A 24,287-nucleotide genomic window follows, 5' to 3' on the forward strand; every position below is an offset into this window, starting at 1 on the left:
AGATTTTGTCAAAAGCACAAACCTAGTTATAAGAGAATAAGCAAATTCGAGGCGTTGAGAATCGATGATGCGCGATCACGTGGCGCGCGTTCGGGACACCTCGCTATAGGCATCGTACTCCTGGAGACAACGGTGACTAGAGGTAGCAAAGAGAGAAGAACTGCCTTATAGGGGAGTTAAGCGCACGGCGACGACGCCTCGGTTGATCTTCGTCTCGTCTTGTCTCGCCTGGCCTCGCCTTGGATCGGATCGGATCGTCCATCGCACTTCGCCCCGCCTTGCGTCGCATCTTCTCGCGTACATGAACGCTTGTGCCGACGTCCCGCGACCCCGATCCTTCTCAGAACGCGCGCTAGAGACTGCATCGGGTTTTTAGCGCGATCTTGAAAACGGAAAATGTTTCTTTTTTCGTCGAACGTTGGCCGTACTCGCCCATCGACGTAGCTCTCCAAAGCTGTTTCTCGCGAGTCGCGCTGAAAATCACCGACGAAGGGTGAAGCATGTAACACGCGCTAGCTCGTCGGAACTAACCGATGAATATTTATCGGCGAATATTTATCGAACTAATCGTTTGAATTAATTATCATATTTACTTGGTTCGACAATTTTTATCGCGAAGAATGTGTCACGATTAACGGTTAGCTGAGTTACACGGAAATCAGGAGAAGAGGGAATGATCGATGGGGGATGTCGTTTGGATATCGAACGAATACGAAGCGCGAAGAACGAGAGAAGCCGCAACTGGAAGAACGAAAATAGACGAATAGAAGGAATATTGATAAGGAGAAAAAGCGAACCGATAACGACTGGAAGAAAAATGACGGATGATAGTTTGAGACGCAACCCTGTCCATCTAGCGCTGCGCGGTGTGGATTCGCGATGGAAAAAAGCGGAAGATTGAAAATCATGATCGATCAAACGGTAGAATGTGAAACGAGTAATAGGTTCTGTAAACGTCGAGGATGACGATTCGATTAACGATGTGGGATCGCAGTCGATATATCCTCGCAAATAGTCATCGCGACTTCCCGAGCGTGGAACGCAACGAGGAAAGGGTCACATCGCAGATCGTTCTTGAGATATCACTGTTCCCGGAGCTGCCCTAGTCGAAGAAAGAGAAAAGGTATGAACGAAAGGAAGAAAAAGGGCGAAGCATGTACGTATAAGACTACGGGAGAAGACGAACAGGAGAAAGAAGAGAAGGGTAAGAGCGAAGGAGGAAGAGGATGAGAAGGATGAGGTGGCGCGATAGCGGCAAAGATGAGGAGGGTGGGAGATGGAAAACGCGGCCCGGCTACGAAATGGCCGTGCCCCAAAGAGGCCAACGATCGAGAATGACCACCCGACGTCTCCCTAAATAATGATAATCCCAGCACCCTGGTTTCTAGCGTTCCTTCTCGTGCGAAACTTACGACAGCCTATAAACCTAAGGAAAAAGCGTGAACTCGGATCACCGAACTCGGAGATTCTTAATTCTGAAGGGACGATCAAAGGCCGCTTTGAAAGGTAAGACACCTTTACTGGTTTTTCGAAACATCGTCGACCTATAAACCAACGTGAGTTGTTTCGTTGGATTCGTTAAATCTTGAAATAGCGCGTTAGTAAATAATAGTATGTTAAAGGGGTATGTTGAAATTCCATCTATCGTACGACAGACGGTCAGGTGTCGATCGATCGATCAATTATCGAGAGATTCGGAGAATCCGAACGGCGGCATCGGTGGCGGTGACGGTGGTGACGATGTAGTTTTCGGTAAATGTGTCGAAGCCCACCGACCCGCGATGCGGTGTCGTTGCCCTCTTCTCTTCGGTCTGCTCGGTGCTGGTTGCACGGCCTGCCGCCGCCGCCGCCGTCGTCGTCCAGCTCTCCCCGTCTCTTTCTCCTTTCTCATCCCTCTCTTTCCCAACCCTCCCTCTCTCCGTTCCTCGTAATCGCCTCTCATTCTCTCTCTCGCAATGCGTATACGCCGGCAAGAGCTACCACCGCCGCCGCCGCCGCCGCCGCTGCTGCTGCCGCCGCTACGAGTAGGTTATCCCTGTCCCCTCCGCGAGACCATCCTCTTATTCCCACTCCTCCTTCGGAGCACCTGTCGTGCTAGGGAGTTCGGCGCGTTAGGGGCGCTTGCCGGAGGTAAGTAGACGGCAGGTTATCAGTCCGCAGAACATCTTCGTCGCGAACGGAACCGTAAACCAGTGTGGTTACGTATTCTCTCGTAAGTGGAGGAACAGAGAAAGGGAGAGCAGGGTGAAAAAGAAGGATAGAAAAGGGGGGGAAAGAAAAAGAGCGAGAAAGAGTAAGAGAGGAAAGGTGGAGGTAGTAGTAGCGGAGGAGAGGACAAATTGACGAACGTACGTCGCGGATCTTTTGGCGGATACACTACTTGTCGTTGCTGCTGTTGCCGTTGCCGTTACCGGTACCACACTGCCGTTATCGATGCTCAGTCGCAGCATCGGCTACGATCGAACGGGAGTTTGATTTTCGTTCTCTCTCGTCGTGTCTCTGTATCACGCGCGATCTTTTCCCTAGCGCGAAACCATCGTACGGAACAGAACTATCGGTTCACAGACTCTTTGCCGTGAGAAATACTATATTTCATGGACTCTTTGTGTTACTCTTCATTGAACGACCGCTGAACGAACCGCGCGAATAATCACAGTTACCGATCGGATCGTTTGCCCCAATTTGCGGTATGCCACTCGAGAGCGATCATCTGTTGTCGTCGCGCGATCGTCGCGATTGAATCGATGTAAACGCCACGCAGAAAAGTCGCGGTACCGGTGAATTGTGTTGAGTGACGGACCTCGTTTCATCGTATCGAGAATAATTTTACACGGAGAATAATTACCGAAAATACGAACGACGACCGGTGTCGATGATAAACGGTGCTCCGTCGATCGTTGGGTGATTCAAACGCAGGATCTAACGATTAGTGTGCGAACGTAACAAGAGGAGGGGCCAGTGCCAAAGAACACGCACGGTCAAGCTTAACACGCGACAAGGGCAGAAGGCGGGTTTGATAAGGCGATAACGCGGCTGCCGGGATGCGGCACGAGGAGCCGCTAAGCTGCAGCTAACACGTGGCGACTCCGCACGCACTCCGCGATCGCTAGGTGAGCCTTATTCGTGTAAACTAATTCACGAGAAATATTAATCTTTCTCGTAGCCGAACAATCGTCAATTCGAAACAAAACTCTCTGATCCTTCGATTTGCTCTCGGAGTCTTAAACGGCAGAAATAAAACCAAACTTGTCTCTTTCCCACTAACGATCTCACGAAAATTCCTATTAATTACAAAATTATTCAAAATTATCCTGTTGCTGTTCCTAATGAATCTGCCGAAATAGATTGCGTGAACTAGACGAAACGTCAACGGAAACGATCCTCGAGATGTTAGATCTCGTAACTCTGGAAAAGAATTCCTTCATGGGCCGTTCGTTTTCGTTTAACGGGTTTCCCATTCAAGCGGGACTGCGCGGTTGCGACAGTTAATGCAAACCGGGCCGATGATCCGGCTGTCGATATAAACGCGCACGCGGATAGAGTGGACCACGGCGAAACAGCCAGGCGGATAAGGTTCTCGTACGAGGAAATCGGGTGGGGAGGGAATGTGGTCGGTCCGCAGGCAAGGAGGCCTCACCAAATTTTCGTGCCGCTGGTCTGGGCGCAATGTGCCTCGAATCTCCACGTACTTCGAGACCGTCTCTTTCTCTCTCTCTCTCTCTCTCTCTCTCTCTCTCTCTCTCTCTTTCTCTTTTACTCCCTGGTATCCTCTTTGTCTCGCTCATTTGCCATCTTCTTCAATCGCGAGCACGGAGGCTCCATTCCCGCGGGCCTCTGTTCCACTCTCTTCTCTCTTTTTCTCTCGCTATCCGTGTCTCTCCTTCTTCTACGTCGACCTCTCTTTCTCTTATTCATCGTCGGAGTCGAGCACCCAACCGCTTCGCGGAGCTTCGAGACGCTCAAGAGTTAGCGCTCGCGCATTCCGGTTAGCGGTCCAACGAATACTCGGTTAGTGCGTCTTTAGTCCATGTTAAGGACACTGTCAACCTTCTAACCGGAGAAATGCGACGACGAAACATTAAAAGATCGATGAGAAACGCCAACGATCTAAATTTCCGTTAAGCTTGAAAAAGTAAGCTGACTGAATCGCGCGAACCTTTTAGTCCAACGATGTCTCGACACGCGATAAAGATTATCTGGTCGCAAAGTCGAGATTCCCACGTGCGAGGGACGATGAAAAACGGATGACGTTCACGTACACGTTCGCAAATCCTAGGAAGCTTAACTTTGCTACGATCCTTATCTTCTTTGTGTCACAGTTTCACTCTTCTTAACGAGCAAAAAGATCTTTAACGTTACAAAAAATACTTTGACATACACTTACGATCAGAAATTATGCATATCGATATCTTTTACATTTTCTCAAACTTAAGAAACTCGTTGTCGATAAAAATATTAAAGAATCCACGATTGCGTCTAAAATGATTCGGAGAACGTAACAGAATTGCAGACTTCCTCGCGCGGAAACACGTGATGTAAGATGTAACGCGTTTCCAGAATCCACCCGCAATCGGGACAATCGGTCTTAGGAAAATCCAAGTCGCACAACGTTGCTCTTCGCGTTAACAAAGCGTATCATTCGTGCCACGTTTTGCGAATAGCCGAATTCTTTGCACTCTTGATGAGTTTGCGTTGTATCAACGCGTTGCATATAGATGCAGCTACCGAGCTATTATACGATTCTGGGAAGGAGGTCGACTAGGGAGACCGATTCAGGTTCGTTCGATGCACAGGCCGACTTCAAATATACTCACACGCATAAGCAAAAGAACTTTATACATCTGCCTACATTTGGACGCTGGCCGAACATTCGTTTCGAAGATACTCCGAGTCGATCGATTTTATGTCATCGTGGACCTAATTGCAACGAGCATTCTTCGAGCAATATTTTGAGAGTTTATATTTGAGAGAGAAAGACTGCGTTTTTCTCTTCCTCCACTCAGAACCGTAAAAACAGAATTTGTTTTCACAGTTTATTCGATTGTAAAAAGAAATTACATGTCAAAATATATTATCGTTTGATAATGTCTGCAATATATTTTTTTCCTAAGCCGTAAATTTGGCACTGATTAGTTATTTAACTAATCGACTTAATCGAAAGAATATATTGAATAGAATAAACATAAAAATATCAGACAAACGATCGGCTATAAAACGTTCACGACTTTATCTTAAAACAGGAATCGTTATCCTGTATCAAATCGTTTGATATATTTTATTTTTAACAGCTCGAAGTGTAAAGTATTATCGACGATTAAATTAAATAGTCATCGACAAATTTAACAATCTTTTCCCAATATGATATAAGTGTGTTATATATGTATTCCACCACTTTTTATCTTCTGCTTGTAAAAAGATACACAGATGATCCAAGATCCTGTATTCTGTTGCAGTCTCGCGTCGTCTTGATCTTGGTCTTATTAACCATTAAGTTAATAGGGCATCCAATTTTCAACTTTGTACACCTTTTCCGATTTTGTAGAATAGATCTAGATTTTTTCTTCAATGACGCGAAACCTTGAAACTAGCATTTTGGATCTTCATCGGTATCCATCGCCGTTACCGATATAGAAACGTACTTTTCTCGGCTCATGCTCGAGTTTCTCAACCCTCTTTTTGAATACTTTGAACTACTTTTCCCGAGCACGACGAGTACGATCACGTACTCACAATCACTTTGAAATATCGCATAAATCTCCTGGATCGTTCCGAGGGTCTTCGTTTGAACTTATAATTCCAAGCACGCATGAATATCAATGTTAGCAGTAGACATTTTCCAACAGCTTCTTTCGCATTTAGAATGACGGTCGATAACAAATTTTTCATACTAATTGATCTATGACGAGTTTCTATAATCGTACAAGGTATAAAAGTAATAAAACGTAATGAATCATTTGGTTACCAAATGTCAAAGCGGCGCGCGTGGGAAAAAATGCCAGGAAATTCTTGGGCCATTTGTTAATTCGGAACAGTGCTCGCGAAAGTAACCGGACTTGAATAAGTTGTGTAAAACCCGTAATAAAAGTCACGTAAAAAGAATGGCCATAATAACCGAAGAAACATGTGGTTTCTAAATCACTTCCATTCTCGGTATATCATTAAATTCATTAGCGTCTTCGTCTTCTTATTTTTCGATAAAATTTGGCATTACTTTACTCGACTGAGCAACGCGCGTTAGATGACTGCCGGTTGTCTAATAATTTACACGAAACGATTAGTCGGAGGATCTCGTGCCATTCGTCAGACGTTACGGTTTTATTAAGGGTACCCGAAGACACGGTGCACGCGTAACTGCTTCCTGAAACTTACCCGCGACGCGCATTCTTTTTAAAATTTGCATCGAAATAAGTCGCCGAACGTCCGTTTGCCATCGCCGTCCCGTCGTTGGCGGGCAAAAGGAGTACGCTAACGGTTTTCGAACAGGTGTCATCTCTTTTTTCCGCGCTTCATGAAATATTCACCAGGCATACGATTACGCTGGTACCAAGCACTAATCCGTACGTTGTACGGGGGCATTCAACCTCCTGGCCGCGGAGCGGCGACGCGGCACGGCGGTGGCATTGAGATCACGCCCGACATAACTTTGCATTCGTTTGCCAATGTAATTTCTCGAGGAATTAATATTAGCATACCGCAACTTTGTCTATTTGTCGACACGGCGCTACACATGGCAAGAAATAACGACCGGTTGTGTACCGCGAACAGTGTCACGGGCCAAGCGATACTTCTGACTCGTGTTTCATGAATTTCGGCGTGCAGCAACACGCTGCTTTATTACGAATACTAATGTCTGTCGCTTGAGTTTGCAAGCTTGTCCCTCTCACGTGCTGTTACGCTCGAATACAAGAAACTTGCGGCGCAATTGCAATCTCCAAACTATGTACTTTTCAGCGAATTGCGAATACGAAATTATCATCTTCCTCGTTTCCTACCACTTTTATATTGCTCTTTATTTCTGACGCCTTGGGATTTCATCAGATACATTCTTTGGTTATGGTGACCCATTTCAAGTATCATGCTATATCAATAGGGTAAATGAAAAAGTATTTTCTTTCCATTTTAGCGACTATTTAATTTTTTTCAGTTCAGCATAGTTGAGCTCCAACATTTCGAAGCTCTTCTCGAACTTGTCTTTGTTAATAGCCAAACAAATTACTGTCGCCGTTCGATTAATCTTTGTTTTTGTCCTTATATCTCTAAGCAGACGAAGATTTCGAAAATTAAAAACATTTTGCACGAGGTCTAACAACACTGTTCCATCGTTAGAATAATCCATGGATGTATTAATTTTAACGTCCGACGTTTTCAAGTTTGTAATCGGGCCCCTAATACGCAATATTGTCCGATCTAGATGCATAATTACCCCTAATCGGATTGTCCGCGGCAGAGCTCTCCTGACAGCATTAAAGCATCGGCTAAACCGTAGGTGACGGCTCTCACAGATTTCACAGCTTTCGGATTTTCGCGCAGCATGTCGGTCGCGCACGGTGAAAACGGTGATATCGATCATCGGTCGATTTCCACGGCCCATGGAGTTCATATATATCGCGAACGTTATCGCATTCTGGCGCTGGCAATAGTGGCTAGATGGTTGCGCAGCCTATAATACTTTACGCATCAAGCGTCGCAAATACTAGTGGAAAACGTAATCGGAGCGGGGTTATGCGGTGCGCGTGCGTGCGCGTACACCGCGGCCGCGTATCATTTACAGCGGACGATTCGAGCGGACGCGTGCATGCTCTCCTACATGAAAACCGGTATTGGTGTAGATTCGTGCCATTATCCATTATCTACCACGGTATTACGTTCATTTGACACGCTATCCGCGCTCGCAACCGGCACACTGAAACTATTTCCAACGGCGCGGTGCGCCGGTCCTTTACACGCTTGTCCATCTACGCGTTACGCGTATATGATTCACGCTCGTTACCAGATGCCAGTCTACAAGGAGATTCTCTCATTAATTTCTAACCGAATCACAACGGCAGATATAAAAAAAAATCCGTACCGCTGCCCATACAGAAACGGATTAATGCAGGCAGACCTCGCGCGGAAACGGAGCAGCGTGGCGCGTCACAGCGTTAACCTAGTTTCTTCCTTGCTCCTGGTTTCTGTAGCCAGGCTGAACGAAGATAATGATGATTTGCGACAGCTGTCGGTTTTGCGGTAAACGATTGCTGCCCCGACACGCCAAGCTGCTCTTAGAATTCGTTGGACCGTGCTATCCTGAATCTCGACAGATCAACGAGCGCCTTTCGGCTTCCTTTAACTCTCTTCTGTATAATAATTCCTTCGTCATTGACGAAGAAGAGAACGATCGAATTAACACGGCACCATGGAAAATCGGTATACTTACGGGTAGCGTAGCCGTCGACGTAAGTCTCTACGATCTTCTTATATTTTATCAAATTAACGCATCCCGGATGTGCAAAAGCTTTCTATTCTTTATGTAACAGATGTAGGCTACATCGCTATGATACAACTCGTCGTAATCGTAAATTCTCAGTTCGCCACAATGAAGGACCTACTTCCTTGTCCATATGTCGACGATCTCTCTCTCTTGACAGATCAAATTGATTTTCACCTATTAATAGAAGAAGGACGCGCGATCTCCTTGAGAACACCTGACTGAAACGGCGGTAACGGGTTCACGATAGCTGTGACTTCGTAACACGATGTCCGCGCGTTAATTACCTTCGTCTTCTATAGGATGGAAACTCGTCTGGTTCGGACACGCGTATTGCCGAGCTTTCCATTCACGATGCTCTTATCTGACCGTGTGTACGTCTACATTTACATAAGCGTACACCGCGAGTGCATTCACATGGTCGAATGCACAGGGCGCGTGTAGCTCGCGTAATACGCGGCTACCACGCAGCCTTCGTTCGAGACGATCGGTACGCAAGATGAACATAACACATGCGATAATTGCTCATCGTTGTGCCGGCTGTCCTCTGTGCCGCAACAACCATCACTGGGTCATATTAACCGTTAATGTTAACATAACCGATCTCGACCGCACGGTGAATGGATCGTAAAGTCGATTACTCGTCCAGTTAGTGCTCGTACGAATCTCTTCCATTCCATACTACGCTCGTGTTGCGAGCTCGTCTCGTTTTCTCTTTGTATCCTCTTCGATTTATCGAGCAATAAATTCTTCGACACCGGCATCGAGGCAACAGTTGCGGCCAGACACGTATTCTAAAGGTCACGCTGGTCAGAGCATTATTTTAGATCGTTTTATCTATCCGCCGGAAGGGATTAATCGCCTATCTATCATATTTTTAACTACATCTTATTACCAACTGTTTGATCGGAATCGTTAATGGTAAATACGTTCTATTTATAGTATATAATCGTTAAAATTCGAAGATCTATTCTATAACGATTTGTATTTTTGCTCTTATTACAATCGTATCTTATAAGGTAATTTATTAGATCATTAGAATCTTATTATTCGATGGATTTTCCTTTGCAATAATGTTGTTTTACCATTTAAGGGTTTTACGGTGTAAAAGGTATTCCTTGGTAATTACGTATGATAAATGTATAGTTCTTAATATATATAAAAATGATATATATCGTGATATATAATACGTATCGTGATAATTAATGGTATTACAGTACAGTTACGGTATAATACATTACTTAGAATAATTAACGTGAATAACGTTTATGATTCGTTACATGAATAATTTATTATATCTTAAGAATTGAAAAATAGTTAGTGCATCTTCGATAATTGTTAGGAAATAATAGATATTTACAGTATATTTTTACGTATTTAATAGAATATACATTTGGGGATTTTCTAATCGTTGTTAAAGTTGTTCAAACGATATATTATGTAATACACAGTAGGTAAAGTACCAAATTTGAAATTGTATCGTATGAAAATAATGCCACATACATCGTGTAACTACCAACGTAAGCACCTGAAGTTACACACTATCGTTAAATATTCTTCTTTTCAAACGACGTTTTAAATCTTCTAAGCAAGGTGTAGTTAAACCACATGGATATCTAAATGACGACAAATTTGAAATATTCAGATCCATATTATAATTATCTCACGTAAGTATCTGCTGTACATTTGCCACAGTGTAAATGTAGTTTTCACTGAACCATTTTAATGGTACCGTTTATTCAAGAGCGCCGAGATTCAAGAAACACATTTAAAAGTCGCTTGATTTAAACGTCCATTAAGACAGACTTTTTCGAATAATTCTATCATTTCTCATCGCGGTAATTGCCACTTGCGCGGTAGACGCATCGTTTAAGAAACGATATTTACATTTGTACGCGATTATAATTAATCGTTGCTTATGATCGAATCTAAGAAACTTTTTGCCAAGGAACGAGTTTGTCTCGCGTCGTTAGTGCCTGATGATCAGAAGACGCGTATCTGTTTCGGTTTTTACTCGATTCAACTCCCTGATAGTTTTGGAATAAGTTACCGTTGGCTTTGGTGACACTTACAAATTACCCAGGGATATAAGAATTAATGACTTTAGTCCTGGCTCCACTACTCGTACGTTGTTTATGGGAAATCTATGTATCTCTCCGTGATGAAATAATACGTCTCTCCCACATACTACGAATAGTTTAGGTGCACGAAACACTAAGAAATTATCGCGTCAGTGTGAGGAGATGCCTCGAACTACACGAGACCGGATATATAATTTCGAACCTAAACTTTGTATTATTATTTTTATTTTTAACATCTATTTGTTAATATCCAATAGTTGGGGAATTAAATATTCTACATTATTTTACACTATCTACTATTTCTCGTGAACATTGCCCACATGAGGATTTAAGTAAAATCATTGGTAACGTACTAAGTACTGTTTAGTACTGGGAAGATTTGTATTACTTACTCTCAGGAATGTGGTAAATTATACGCATCATTCAAAAAAATTTTTTAATTGCTGAAAGATTTACGATATCCATGAACAAATTAATATAAAAGTGCGTCATAATTATAGCACCGTGAACTGTTATTACTAGCGAATAATTAAATTGAAGACCTCCTTTATTCGGTCATTGTAATTAAAAATTACGAATATCTTGCAAGTAAAAATTATCTCCAACAGCAATCATTTATACATTTAATCAACGCCAATTTTAGCTCGAGTTAAATTCAAGTTCTAAGAACCAAAGAATAATAAACCAGTAAATAACACGAAAACCGCGAAATATATTTAAATAATTTATACACGCTATGAAATAAACGTAGATATTACATGAAACGAAGTATATTCTTTGGTATCGTGTTTCAATATTCAAGCAGTAATAAAACGGTAATTTTGCGACATTTTAACACAACGGAAAATCAAGCTGTACAACAGCGGAAGAGCTGATCTCGCGTAACTAATGCGATCAAGAGATTTGTACTGCGATTTATTCGCCAAGACAAATCATCATGCCGTGGCACGCGTGCTCGTAGCTCGCGTCCGGTTTTATTCGCGGATGCTCGAGTCGATGAAACAGAGAATCGTCTGGGAAAGGACGTACTCGGGATCTCATGAAAGGATGCCACGGGGAATTATTAACGTGGGATCTATCTGGCTAATCGCAGAAGTAGTAAGTTGGGGACACCGTTATGGCGCCGCGGCGATACGAACAAGCCCCTAACGTAACCGATCGTTCGAAGCATTCCAACTTTGAGACATTGCAAGAATGTCTAGCTCGCCTACCTTTCGAACGATCCTCGTTAAAAACTTCGTGCACATAAATAGACATGTATGTGATACTCGGAAGATACGTTTCGTGCATTCTACGTTCGGTATTTGTAATCTTTCACAGGTTCGCGAGCAATAATTCCTGCGTACTATGGGAACTCCAGCGAGATGACCCTGCGTATCCGGGAACGATCATAGGATGATCGTTATCTCGATCGGTTTAAACGGCAAATAATTGATGGCACGCGGAAGGTTTGATTTTTCATGCACCAAAATCGGAAGCACGTGAGAACCTTGTTGCGAACTATAACACGCGACAAACACAAGAATAGCAGTTACAATGTAAATAACCGTGCTGACGATAATGATTACGACATCAACGATAGAAACGACCGTCGTGATGGCGACGATAATCGCGTCGTAATCTTTTATGTGCATTACATAGAGTTGATAATTAAAGGATATTGGTACATGTCAATCAGTTGCGTGGCCGATTCTCGGCCGACTAACGCTAAAAATCTAAGGTAAAGAAGATACGTATGTATATAGGTCAGGCTGCTTTTATGTCTTCGCTATAATTAGTCAATTAACATTTCCTGTTCGCAGAAACAACCGCATTAAAATTTATGAGGTAAAGAACATTTTCTTCGAATTGTGTTTACAATCTCATTCATATCTCCATTCTCCTGCATGGTAAAGCATTTCGGACTATTATTTCATATAGACATTAATCGGTATAGACGTACCGTTTCTCACGAACTACAAAAATACGTATTGTATGTAGTAAGCTTCTCGGGGCCAAAGAATAACGAAACGATACGTTAAGAAGGAATTCGACAAAACGGAGCATAACGAATTTTGTATCTGTACTTTAATTCGAATGCTATTCGCATGATTTTACGGCATTCTTGCGCTCATCGAGTTTGCTTTCGCCGATCGTTCCGCGAGAATAAACACGAAACGGTAGCCATTCGATAATAGCCACGAATCATTAACTGTGACTCTGTTAACGCATTAGCAGTGGCAATTGTTCGGTATGCCCCGATGCAGATTCGAATCGATCGCAATGAGATCCATTTCAGTTTGTAAGCGTTGCCACTGCGTTAATTAAAACATGCTTAGCGATACGGCATTCTTAGTATCCAGTCGACACGCTGTCTACTACACATGTCGACTCACGAACGCCGCTGACGTTCAACTATATTATTCGTAATCTGTGACGTGCCACTTACGCGTACAACACAGTAGTAAACTCAATTTTAATTAACGTCGTCCGCATAACAGCGTCGTACTCAGCTGTTCGCCGATATACGCCAGCTGGTTTCTTCCTTTTGTTTCGTGTATTACGATGCAAGCCTAACAATTGGCAACGTGACGTCGCGACGTGTACATCGATGATTATGTAAATACAGTCGACGAGAATAATAAGTGGACAAGTAGTGGAAGTATCAATGAATTTTAATCGAACTGATTTATAGTTTATATACTTCAGTTTTATTTATTACATATGCTCGTAGTATTATAAGTTATTTAGTGAAAAATCGAAATTAATACTTACATTTTTGTATAAACAAGCCATGTTCGACGAAACTTCATTGATACCTACTTCCATTACGTGTCCATTTATTTTTGTCCCCTTCATAAATATTTAACAAATGAGTATTGAAATTAGATCTACGTAACGATCTACGTAATGTATATAACTAATAAATTGTATCGAAATGTAATAAGAAAAAGGAAGCGTGAAGAAGCATATTTCCAGAAATTAAAGTTAGGTCGATTCATAGAGTTCGACAAAAACGGTACCCTTGTGAGGATTAAGTTCTTTGAAAATTACCAATTACTAATCTACTTCGATGAGACAACATTTAAGACTATGAAAAAGCGTCGAACCGCTCGTTATAGTCGATAGTCGAAGAATAAAAAACGGTCAAAGACCGTTGAAAGCTGAGGCTGGAAGGAAAACAAAATAAATCGCTTGGGACAGTCGTAACGCCACGATCATTTGGTTATTAAGAGAACAAGGTTGTAAGGCGGTCGCTGTCAATTGAAAGCTCTGTGAAGCGATGCATTTAATTTGACAAAAAACAGTAGACTCGGCAAGCCGCTGATCAGCTCCGACTCGATTTGCCGTTGAGAATCGTGACGCAACGACCGCTAAAAATTTATTATCGACTCTCGTGACAATCGTAAAGCTAATCGCTGAATCATCGACGGTTGGTCCATTATACAGTCAATGATTGATGTGTACCGCCGATTGTAACGTTGAAAATCCATCGGCTTAAGCTACTCATAAATGGCTTACCGCGAAAATGGACCACAGTCGTCGAGTTTTATGAATGGTTGCGGAGAACAGGTTTCAGTCTGGATACGCGATCGTTAATTTTATTTTTATCTCGCGAACGTTTTATTTTCCTTTTAATCCCGGATACCCATATCGCTTTAACCAGCGCGTTTCATTTTCCCACGCATGAAATTGAAATCTCAAATCGATCAGTTCGCTCGTCTAACATGAATCGGCACCAGATACCCAAGGTTGAATTATACGCTCCTTTTACTTGTTTATTGCTAGCCATCCGAATGACATAGCAAATAAAATGAAGCAGACGATCGGTCTTCCCTGTAATTATCATTTCCTCTCGTTCGTTTAGCTTCACCCGAAGGTGATACGGATCGTGGAGCGAAATATATTACGGAGCAAAATACTGACTACTCTGATTGATCGTAGGATTTGCTGTACGCAAAGGCAGTATTAGAGACGTGATCAAAGGAACGAGGAACTGGCCGAACCGGTAACGTATCGCTTATCGATTCATTAGCGACTTCGTTTCAGCTACATTCGAACCAACAAAGTGTCGTTTCTAAATAGGTCAGGCACGAACTACAAAACAAACTACCAGTTGTAATTTCCTCCGTGCTTTTAAGCGTCGTTTTTTTCATTCGGGAAAGAGACAACGTTCAACCTTGTATTATCCTCGCAATGGATCTCGCGCGATAAACCGATATATCAGTCGAACGACAATTATCGCGTAGAATAACATTGATCAAGAATAGAAGTTCCAGTCCATTTTGTGTTGGCACGAAAATACACGAAACTCGTTACGCGAAAGTCATTTGTCTCGTTCGTGCTTTGACTTCTATGCTTCCTTCAATGTCTACATTGGACGTGGCAATAAGTTTGCGAATGGTAACGTCGCTGTGGTGTATAAAATACGCGATACGTGAAATATATGAGAAAAGCGTCCAAAATGAAAAAGAAAAATACAACTTATGTTAAAATTCGTTAGACGGACGTTGTACTGCCAATTATAGTAGATTTTATACACAACGATGGTAAAAAAATCAGATTGAAATGGCTATGAAAAGACAATATAACCGAATCAATCAATCTTGTTTATCTGAAACTGATCGTAAACGTCGCGGATCCTAATTCTACCGAACGGATTGAGCACGCGTACGCTCGAAACCCCATAACCATGATTTCTCTCGGCAAATCAATTTTACGCCGAGACCTCCTTGGGATTCGAACCGCGACCTGACGGACGGTGTTCAGTTAATTTGCTCGCTAGACCATGGTGGTCGGATAAATTAAAATAGATCCGGCTGCAAATTCCTTTTAGAGTCAGCTCGCCTGCATACGATTACAATAAATTAAGGCATGCTCTAACGACAAAACGTTCGTGCTTTCAGAAAAGCGTATCTCATCGTGAGAGGCTGGGACCTCCAGGATGCCAGGGGTGTGGAGGTTGCTACGTATGCTGATCTATATGGTGAGAAATATTGCTAATCTCTGTACATACAAGTAGATTTACAATAGCTTGCGGTAAAGATTCATTATAGCTTGAGCAAATATATGTAGGTATACACAGTTAGTAACTATAGTACGGATTTTTATCTTCTCATGGGAAATATGACGGTGTTAAGTATGTAATATGCAAAAATATATGAAATATTCAATCCAAAGTATTTATTATAATACTTAGTGGATGAAACAAATTCCTATCCAAGTTCCGTTTCTTTAGTTATATTGATAAAAATATAATAATCCGCGGTACAATAATATATAGTTTTTGCCATAGCTTAAGCGAGAGAATAATAGCGCGAATAAGCCCATATGAAAAGTATTATTCGATATGACCTAACGGTAACTCATATAGAAAGAACACGTTTATCGATTATTTGTGAACTATTGGTAGATGGATATGTACAGATCGAGTCGAGGTAATCGAACTTCCGGTTCAAAGGCTATCGAATGGTTCAAATAATTAATAATCACGCAACGCTGTAACATCCGACTGAAAGTATGCTACTTTCTCGCATAATGTACGAACGATTATTATTAAGCTTGCCTGAGTGAATAATGAAGACAAAACGGGGATTAGCATCTAATGTGCATATTTACAATCAAAGTTTAAGCGTCAAGAGAAAATTACACTGCAAATACGTTTCACGTCTTGACACTTGAGCCAGAAAGTTACGATAATAAAACAGATCATAAGGAATAAAGCGTAAAATGATAAAATTTTGTAAACGATTTTAAGCTTGATCTATTTAAATATCTAGAAAGCATAAATACCTCTAGCATTAATACTAGACTGGCATTATAAATTATATATATATATATAATAAAATGCAATGAGACTCGAGAATTGTAAGAAAGCTGCAACATGCGTAATATCTGATCTGACTATATTGTATCGACCGAAAGTTTACATACATACGCGAATTTACATACAACCATTAGACAAGGAGAGTAAGTTATTAGACCATGAACGTGAAAAACGAGTTACGGATACTATTAAGTTACAGTGGCTCATGCGGATAGTTGGAATACCTGTACATAATCCTACACCCATTACACCGCCCAACTATTCGCACGATTCTTCGCACGTTGTCTCTTATCTGCTAGCCATTTCTTTCGTAAGCCAATTAAACTCTAGAACATACTGAACTGCGGCTACCAATTCTGATAATGGGCCATAATTTCAGTGAACTGCGTTTGCTGACGCCGCGTTACTCATAGATCCCTTCCTTAATTAAAGACTAACGGGCTCTCGGTAGCCAGGCCCTAAAGATAGTAGGTAGTAAAAGGTACCGTTCAAAAATTAGAAATCAAGAGAAGAACGAAGGAGGGATAAAACTGTTCACTTTATATCCGTGATGATCGTTACGAAATGATGCCTAATGAAAAATTCGTCACAGTTGGATGACAATGCGATGACGCAGCAAGAGACGCGACAGCTTGCAAGCGGATATTCGTGCCTACTCTAGGTACCGTTACCCGTATCTTACGACCTTCTTTTCCTCCTTTTCCCCTTGCACCTGCTTCCTCTGAAAGTTATTCAGGACCCCTGCACAACCTATTGCCCCCACGACGTTATTGCGTCTACAGAGTGAAATCTCTTATTGCGGTTTCGCGCAGGAAATGCGTCGTCCTCTCGTGTGCTTACTGCTTCAAAATGTATACCCTTCCGTATCCACGTTGTTCGTTCTGCCGGATTTCTATATTCATTCCAGGAAGCTTCGTATATAGTTATCGGTGATTTTCATCCACTTTGTCCTGTTTTACCTCGCCAAACTCTACCGGAATAATTTCGTTCGATAATTCGGCTTTATCGTACCCACGGCTATAAATGAAAATTTTACAAGATCAATTTTTATGAACAATTCGAGTAATATGTACTTTGCAGAACGAAGAATGAATGATACTCGAGTTAAAGGTCTTTGAATCCAGTCGAATAATCAAATATTCTGAAGAAATTGAGATTTTTGTATTCAGTGGCTTTAAGAAGTAAACTCTATGGATTGTAGCAAAATATTTGAGACTGCATAAACGATCGAGAGAGATAGTAAATTCGATGTTTTTTAAAGCACTGAAATAACAAAAAGCACAAACATCTTTCTATACATATAATTAATAATTCACGTTGAAGATTATTTGCTAATACAACTTTTTTTCTTCAAACATTTAATATCTTAATCTCGAGACAAATTATATCATCAATTACCTCTAACACCATCTAATATCGAAAGAAATAGAATTGGGGTTCCATACCTCGTTTCCTGTTAACTCTTGAACGAGTCTTCGCATATACAAATATACTAACCATCGGTGATTAACTGCTCTTAGAAGAAATACCGCAAAAACCTGCGTGACTATTCATCGTTTGCTTTTGTGCCCGGCGCGACAGACCACGAGTTTTTAAAGAAGGAACTTCAAATACAATCCATCGCCGAAATCTTTATCGGTGCCTATTCAAAAGAACGTGACGCGAAGAAATAGTTACTCGTTTCATGTAGAGAGTAGCACATAAACGAATACAGAGGAAGCTATTTCCGCGTGTCACGAGGAATACAATCGAGTACACGGAGACGGGCATTAGTATTCGAACGCCAGAAGAGCCGCGATGGGAAACTCACCTACCGGCGTGCCTCACGTTCGAGTAACTCAGAATACTGATACGTTCGCGGTTATAACGAACTGAAAGCCTATATCCCGCGAATTGTTTCCGCCTGTAGCGCATAATATAAATATCGTTTACCATTCGTTTCACGTTCAAGAGCACGAACGTATTGTCTTCTCTCGATAAATGACCGAGCAAAGAGCGTGGATGTTGCGGAACATTAGTTATTTCTGCTGCATTGATTTTATCTTTTCGTTACGTACGGGATATCGAATTTTTAAAAGACTTTCGTACTTACGTTATCGATTTTCTAACTCAACGATCAAATCAATCTTGTAACATCTACAAAAATTTAGTTTACAAACGAGTTACTTAGCAGAATGGACGTGACCCTATTATCAAGTACAATTTTACTATTTAACAAAAAAGATTTCTTAATAGGGAATAATATACATAAAGAACATTTTATTAGAGATCCTCAGATGTCAAAGACTGCTAGCTAAATTTTTTAAGAAAGGAGATGCGAGACGAGTAAGATTAAGAATTTTCTATTTCGAATTAATTTCCTGACAAAATTTCCTTCTTGTATCGCTCTTCCAGGAAACAGACAATATGCTCTCACTCGCAACTCCGATCTATCTCATATTGATGCGCTAGTTTAAAATTCCATCCCAATTTTCCCCTCATCTACTCTCACGATCTACCAACAAGAAGTACATTAAAGAGTCTATAGCTACCTCAACATCCGTTCTATCCGGATCATTGAACCCTCCCGTCCCCCTCCTGTCAGCCGTTATTATTCGCACATAATCAACATTTTTCTACAACGTTCGCGAAGGATATCGTAAAGCGCTGTGCATCGGGCGATTGATTCTCGATCATCGACCGTGAACCAAGGTGAAGCAAAATGATGGAGAAAGAAAAACCGAGGCTCGCTCGGTTGCTCGCGAGAGCACGCAGTGCACACAAGCGCGTGGTCCGTGTATACCAGGTGCGTAATCATTTCTAATGAAACGTTGTCATTTAACAGTGCGATTGTAAGAGCACAGAAACTTGTTTTCACTTGCGCGAAAAACGGCGACCGTTAATGCAGCGGTAAAGACGCCTCTCCCGTTACAGCATTGCGCGAGCACGGTATATACACCGGGAACACCTTCCTTCAAAGATCTTCACTTACGCGTACGTGTCGCCGAGATTTTCTGCGATTCTCTGGAGCCAAGCGACGCGATCTCCGCGGCGGCGACTATGCGTTCGAAGTAATACGCCCAAAGCTGTACGCGAAGAATGCAGGCTGGCCAGCCGGTGATTTCTAGAGAAATCCTCGGAACATAACACGCCTAATCTCCCACGACCTGTGCACGCTTGCGATTTTCATGCCAAGATTCTAGGATATTACGCCGCCGTGAATCGCAACGTTTGCGCCGTATGTGAAAAACGGCGGATCACCGTAAGGCGAAACATTACAGTGTTTTGCCGGGCTTAATATTCCTCTAAGTATCGCGAAATATGTCCGCCGAACGATACATTCTATGCACGGAACGTTTATTTGCTTATCCGTTCATTCATTGCGTGGCATTTACGCTCGTAGGAGAATACCGAGGATAGTCGCGCAATAATAATTTACGGTAAACGTAATGGTATAATCATCGCTGCTGATTCGAAATAAAGATACGTGAAACGCGAAATTACAGATACGGTCGAGTAAGTCTCGTTATTGAGGCACTTGTTCGGGAATTGTAGCCGCGAAAAGGTACTTATGTTCGACGATGCTGTACAGCCTCGCGAAAGTCTTCGAACGATGATATATCTATAATTGAAATGGACACAGATTCTATGGTATAGCGGGTATTTTGAAATTGCCACGTGTATTTTGCATAGGATATGTACGAGGATAACGTGTATCATTGGTTATATCTGTTTGTTCCTTGCTCATTGGTAACTGAGATTTTGAAGATTGCAAATCATTTCGATCGATCATTTCAATGGATCATAAACTACAGCTTACGCAGCTTATGCTCGCATTGTTCATCCTTGACTGATCTACGTGATAAGTACGGTTTACAGTAGGTGCATAAGTAATCATAACTTCACGACTCACAAGAGGATACTTTCGTGTATAGAAGCGTGCATAGGTAGGTTTCATGCGTAGGTACGTGCATTAAAGGATAGGTCATTCGTATAGCACTCGCTAAATATCTGTTGCCCGCAACTTAAGATGTCTCGAATGTTTCTCATAAATTAGGAGTAACGCAGACATCCGTATCCTTAACAATATTATTAGAGGTGTAATGGCACATCGTGAAATCTGAATCTTCGAACGTAGCTATTGAAAGTTTTACTAGGGTCTAGCCGCGGTGAGAGATTGCGTGCTGCTTGAAAATATCGTAAAAACTCTGTAAGAACAAACTTTACGCGTTGAGACAACACGTAATAGAATACAGTGTGTCAATATTTAACAATCGTACGAGTACTTGTATCTATAATATATATTACGTCTGCTTCAATTTGACACAATGTAAAATAATCGGATATCAAATAAATTAATTGATTGCAGCGTGTTGAACGTAGTTAAATAAAATTGGTAATTTTTAATGATGAATTAGTCGAATAAGAATTAATACGTTTATGACAATGAACGATATAAATTTGTCATGACATTTGTGACTTTGTCTCGTTCTGAACTAACATTTACGATATTGCTCTATTAGTTATCAGAGCATAACTAACATTGTAAAAATTTCATAACGGTTATGCATCTGGGTAGTTATACCGCAACTCTTGGCGTGCTATTATTCGAACAAATTTCTTTAACGCTAGCCTACTGTATTGTTAAGGTATATCTTGGCCATTATCGCTTAGCTAACTTCGTAACTTACGAATCGTACAGCGATCGTTAAGCTTCATAAGAGTATCGACATTTCATAGAAAATATATTTCACTGTTGCATCTCGGCTTATCATAAACGATATTACGTACACTTGGAACGTAACGATCGTTACAAGAGATCGTTAAGTTGTAATTGTACGATCATTTAAGTAATTAAATATTTATTGTATCCAATTTAAGAAGAAAAATGCGAATATAAAGGTGTTAGGATACACGTAATCACGATAATAAATGTAACCCCGTATTAACGTTTTTACAAGGTGCTTAGTAAGTTTAATTTATGTGCGCGCTTCATAGAATTTTAAATGCAATTAACCACATAATCTGCGAAATATCTCTTTTTTCCCCCTGTAATTTATCGAATCTCCTACTGAATCAACAGGTTCTAAGATTATCAACTATTAACACATCTCATACCATATAAGATAAGATAAGATACCACTGAACTAATTTAAGAGTGAAAATGCAGCTCAAGGTACGACTTGATGGATGATTAATATTTCCTACGTAATTAAATGTCTTGCCAAAAGCAGCTGGAAACTACATAATGGGTAGATTCGTAACTACCTTTCATAAATTTGTGTATGACAGGTTACTGATACTGAAGTAGTATTTACTTCCATCAGATACAGACATAAACCGTAGAGGACCGCTTCATTCGCGATAAATTTTGATGCGGTGGTTATTAATATAAAACGTATACGTTCAAACATGTTCGGTCGAACAACATCTGTGGAAGGTATTCGCGACAGTCACGCGTAGTATAGTGTGAAAGGAAGACAGGTCATGGTGTTCAAAGTATAAAAACGTATTCCTCGAATGCACAGGTGGTTGGCTTGAAGAGCGTTGGTAGCAATAGCGACATTTGGCCGCTAGAAAGGCCAGAGGGAATGCCAGCCATACAATCTCTCGAAGTGATGTGTGGAAAGGATCACATGGATGTACATCTCTCGTTCTCACAACCCTTCGAGGGCATCGTCTCGTCCAAAGGCCAACACGCCGATCCGCGATGCGTCTACGTTCCACCGTCCACTGGCCAGACTTTCTTCTCCTTTCGGATAGCCTATGCGAGGTAAGACCGCGAAAATATCAAGCATTCGTCTATCGAACCGTATCTACCCGTGAAAAGATATAGGCAAGCTCGACACGATTAGATGATTTAAGGCGTTGCCCGATGCTTGAGATCGATTATACCGTCTCGGTTTACCGCGATCTCCATAGAGGATTGTTAACTTATGACATTAACTGGAACTTATGAGGCGTCTGGCGCGAACCGGCTCGCAAACTACGATAAAGGATAATTGGATAAGCGATTGGGTTTAACGAAAAGTTATTTGACAGGCTATTAATCGATTCTAATGGGGTTTCGCGCGTATTTCAGTGGCTTCTAAAGATTATTGACGAATGTTGTTTAACGCAAAGACACGAAGAATAGAGACGTTAAGTATTATCTGCTACATTTTAGTAATGAAAAATAGTAACAGCAAAATAGTTTATCTGCAACGTTTCAGCGATTAATAAATTCGTAAATCGATATTCAGTCTAGATTTTGTTCGTCTGGTCGCAGATGCGGTACCAAGCCGGATATGCATGGACAGTTTTATGAGAACACTGTTGTCGTTCAGTACGACAAAGATTTGCTCGAAGTCTGGGACGAAGCCAAACGACTGCGATGCGAATGGTTCAACGATTACGAAAAGACTGCTTCGAAACCGCCAATGGTTATCGCGGATCTCGACGTAATACAGTTAGACTTCAGAGGTATAATTTGCTATTCTACACACATGCAAACAACATATACATTTTCCACATCGACGTCGCTTAATGAGCTTCGTATCTCTTAACCCTCGTCCAACATCCATGTAGTAAATCTCGTCACAGCAGCCCTTGGCACGATTAATATCTTAAATTTTAATACGTTTATACTTTAATCGATAAATACGAACGATTTGCCTTGATCAAGGTTTACTATACGAAAGACTACGGATATATAGTTAATGGGTAAAACGATGATCCTTCTGTGCAAAGTGTTTTATACGAGGTACAAATGGTGGCATCGCGCACGGTAACTCGTGTAGCAGCGGTTAACCACAGGTAGGACCGCAGCCTCGCCACTTAACTTCATTTTATGCAACACGTATAAATCGCACCTGACACGTTGTGCCTAGAGAACGGGCAACAGACTGCCTGCAAACTAAAACGCAAATATAAGTGTACCATTCTATCGGTATTGCAGGCGACAACGTGGATTGTTGGATGGAAATTCAACATGGCAAGGGACCATGGGCACCTCCGGTTTCCGGAATAGTACCGCTCGGCTCTACTCTCACCCTAGTCGTCGCTATAAACGATTATCGAGGTAACGTGACAACGAACCATCCAACTTTATGAAACTTTTCCAAACCTATAAGAGCGTTGATGCTTTCGCCAGCTGGATTATCGCGTTTGACATTGTTAGAGGCTTGCAGGCGTGAGCCGTTTCCAATAGGAAGAAATTGTCGACGTTCCGCCAACATTGCGGCTGGCTTCATCGGTAGACTGGGGATTTTTACGCAAATTCATATTTTTGAAAATATAATGAAAAAAGTACAACTTCGGTAGAAAATTGTTTTACGTACCAAGTATTATAAAAAGTATTATACTTTGAATATTTTACATGTCTTTTCGTGTTATACGCATTTTGTGTATTTTTGCGCTTTTAAAGTTTCCACAAATAAAAATATATTATACATTATATACTATACATTAGAATTCGAAGGATACCGAGTAGCAGTACATGCTGACGAAGCTAAGTGTAATACCGACGAAACGTCGGTAATCTCTTCCTGTTGGACACGGCTCACGCTCGGAAACTTCTAATAGCTTTCGAAAGCTACACAATCGGGTGATACTTGGAAACGGCTATGTATTCGTTAATGTCATTTCCGTAATTAATTCGACACAGGAGAATTCGACATGCGCGTCAAGTCGTGCGTGGCCTCGGACGGCGGTGGACACACGATACAGCTGAGCGACGAGTTCGGATGCGTGCTGAGGCCGAAGATGATCAGCCGATTCTTGAAAGCACGGGGTTCCGACGATCGGGCGACGGTCATCACTTACGCCTTCTTCCACGCGTTCAAGTTCCCGGACGCGTTGAGCGTGCACATCAAGTGCAAGGTAAACGATGTTGGGTAATATACAGTGGATAACACAGCTTACGATCGAAAACAGGATTACCGACAACTGAAAATATTATTACGCGCGACCAAGG

The 24,287-nt window shown here is 41.7% G+C and overlaps 1 protein-coding gene across 6 annotated transcripts in view; it reads left to right on the forward strand.

The window, feature by feature from the left end:
- The window catches only part of LOC126924571 (uncharacterized), a 131,442-nt gene that overhangs the window by 102,803 nt on the left and 4,352 nt on the right, over positions 1–24,287 (forward strand). Inside the window, exons 1-7 of one of the 6 annotated variants that reach the window (XM_050739240.1) lie at positions 9,075–9,388; positions 14,396–14,536; positions 15,435–15,514; positions 21,862–22,106; positions 22,602–22,795; positions 23,271–23,393; positions 23,979–24,193. In XM_050739240.1, the coding sequence (XP_050595197.1) occupies positions 15,473–15,514; positions 21,862–22,106; positions 22,602–22,795; positions 23,271–23,393; positions 23,979–24,193 (819 nt within the window). In that variant the 5' untranslated portion in view covers positions 9,075–9,388; positions 14,396–14,536; positions 15,435–15,472. Of the gene's footprint in view, positions 1–151; positions 1,507–2,127; positions 3,111–9,074; positions 9,389–14,395; positions 14,537–15,434; positions 15,515–21,861; positions 22,107–22,601; positions 22,796–23,270; positions 23,394–23,978; positions 24,194–24,287 lie in introns of those variants that run through there. The other 5 variants (XM_050739242.1, XM_050739239.1, XM_050739243.1 and 2 more) reach the window with 5 other exon arrangements.

This window comes from Bombus affinis, chromosome 14 (assembly GCF_024516045.1).
Source record: "Bombus affinis isolate iyBomAffi1 chromosome 14, iyBomAffi1.2, whole genome shotgun sequence".
NCBI lineage: Eukaryota > Metazoa > Arthropoda > Insecta > Hymenoptera > Apidae > Bombus > Bombus affinis.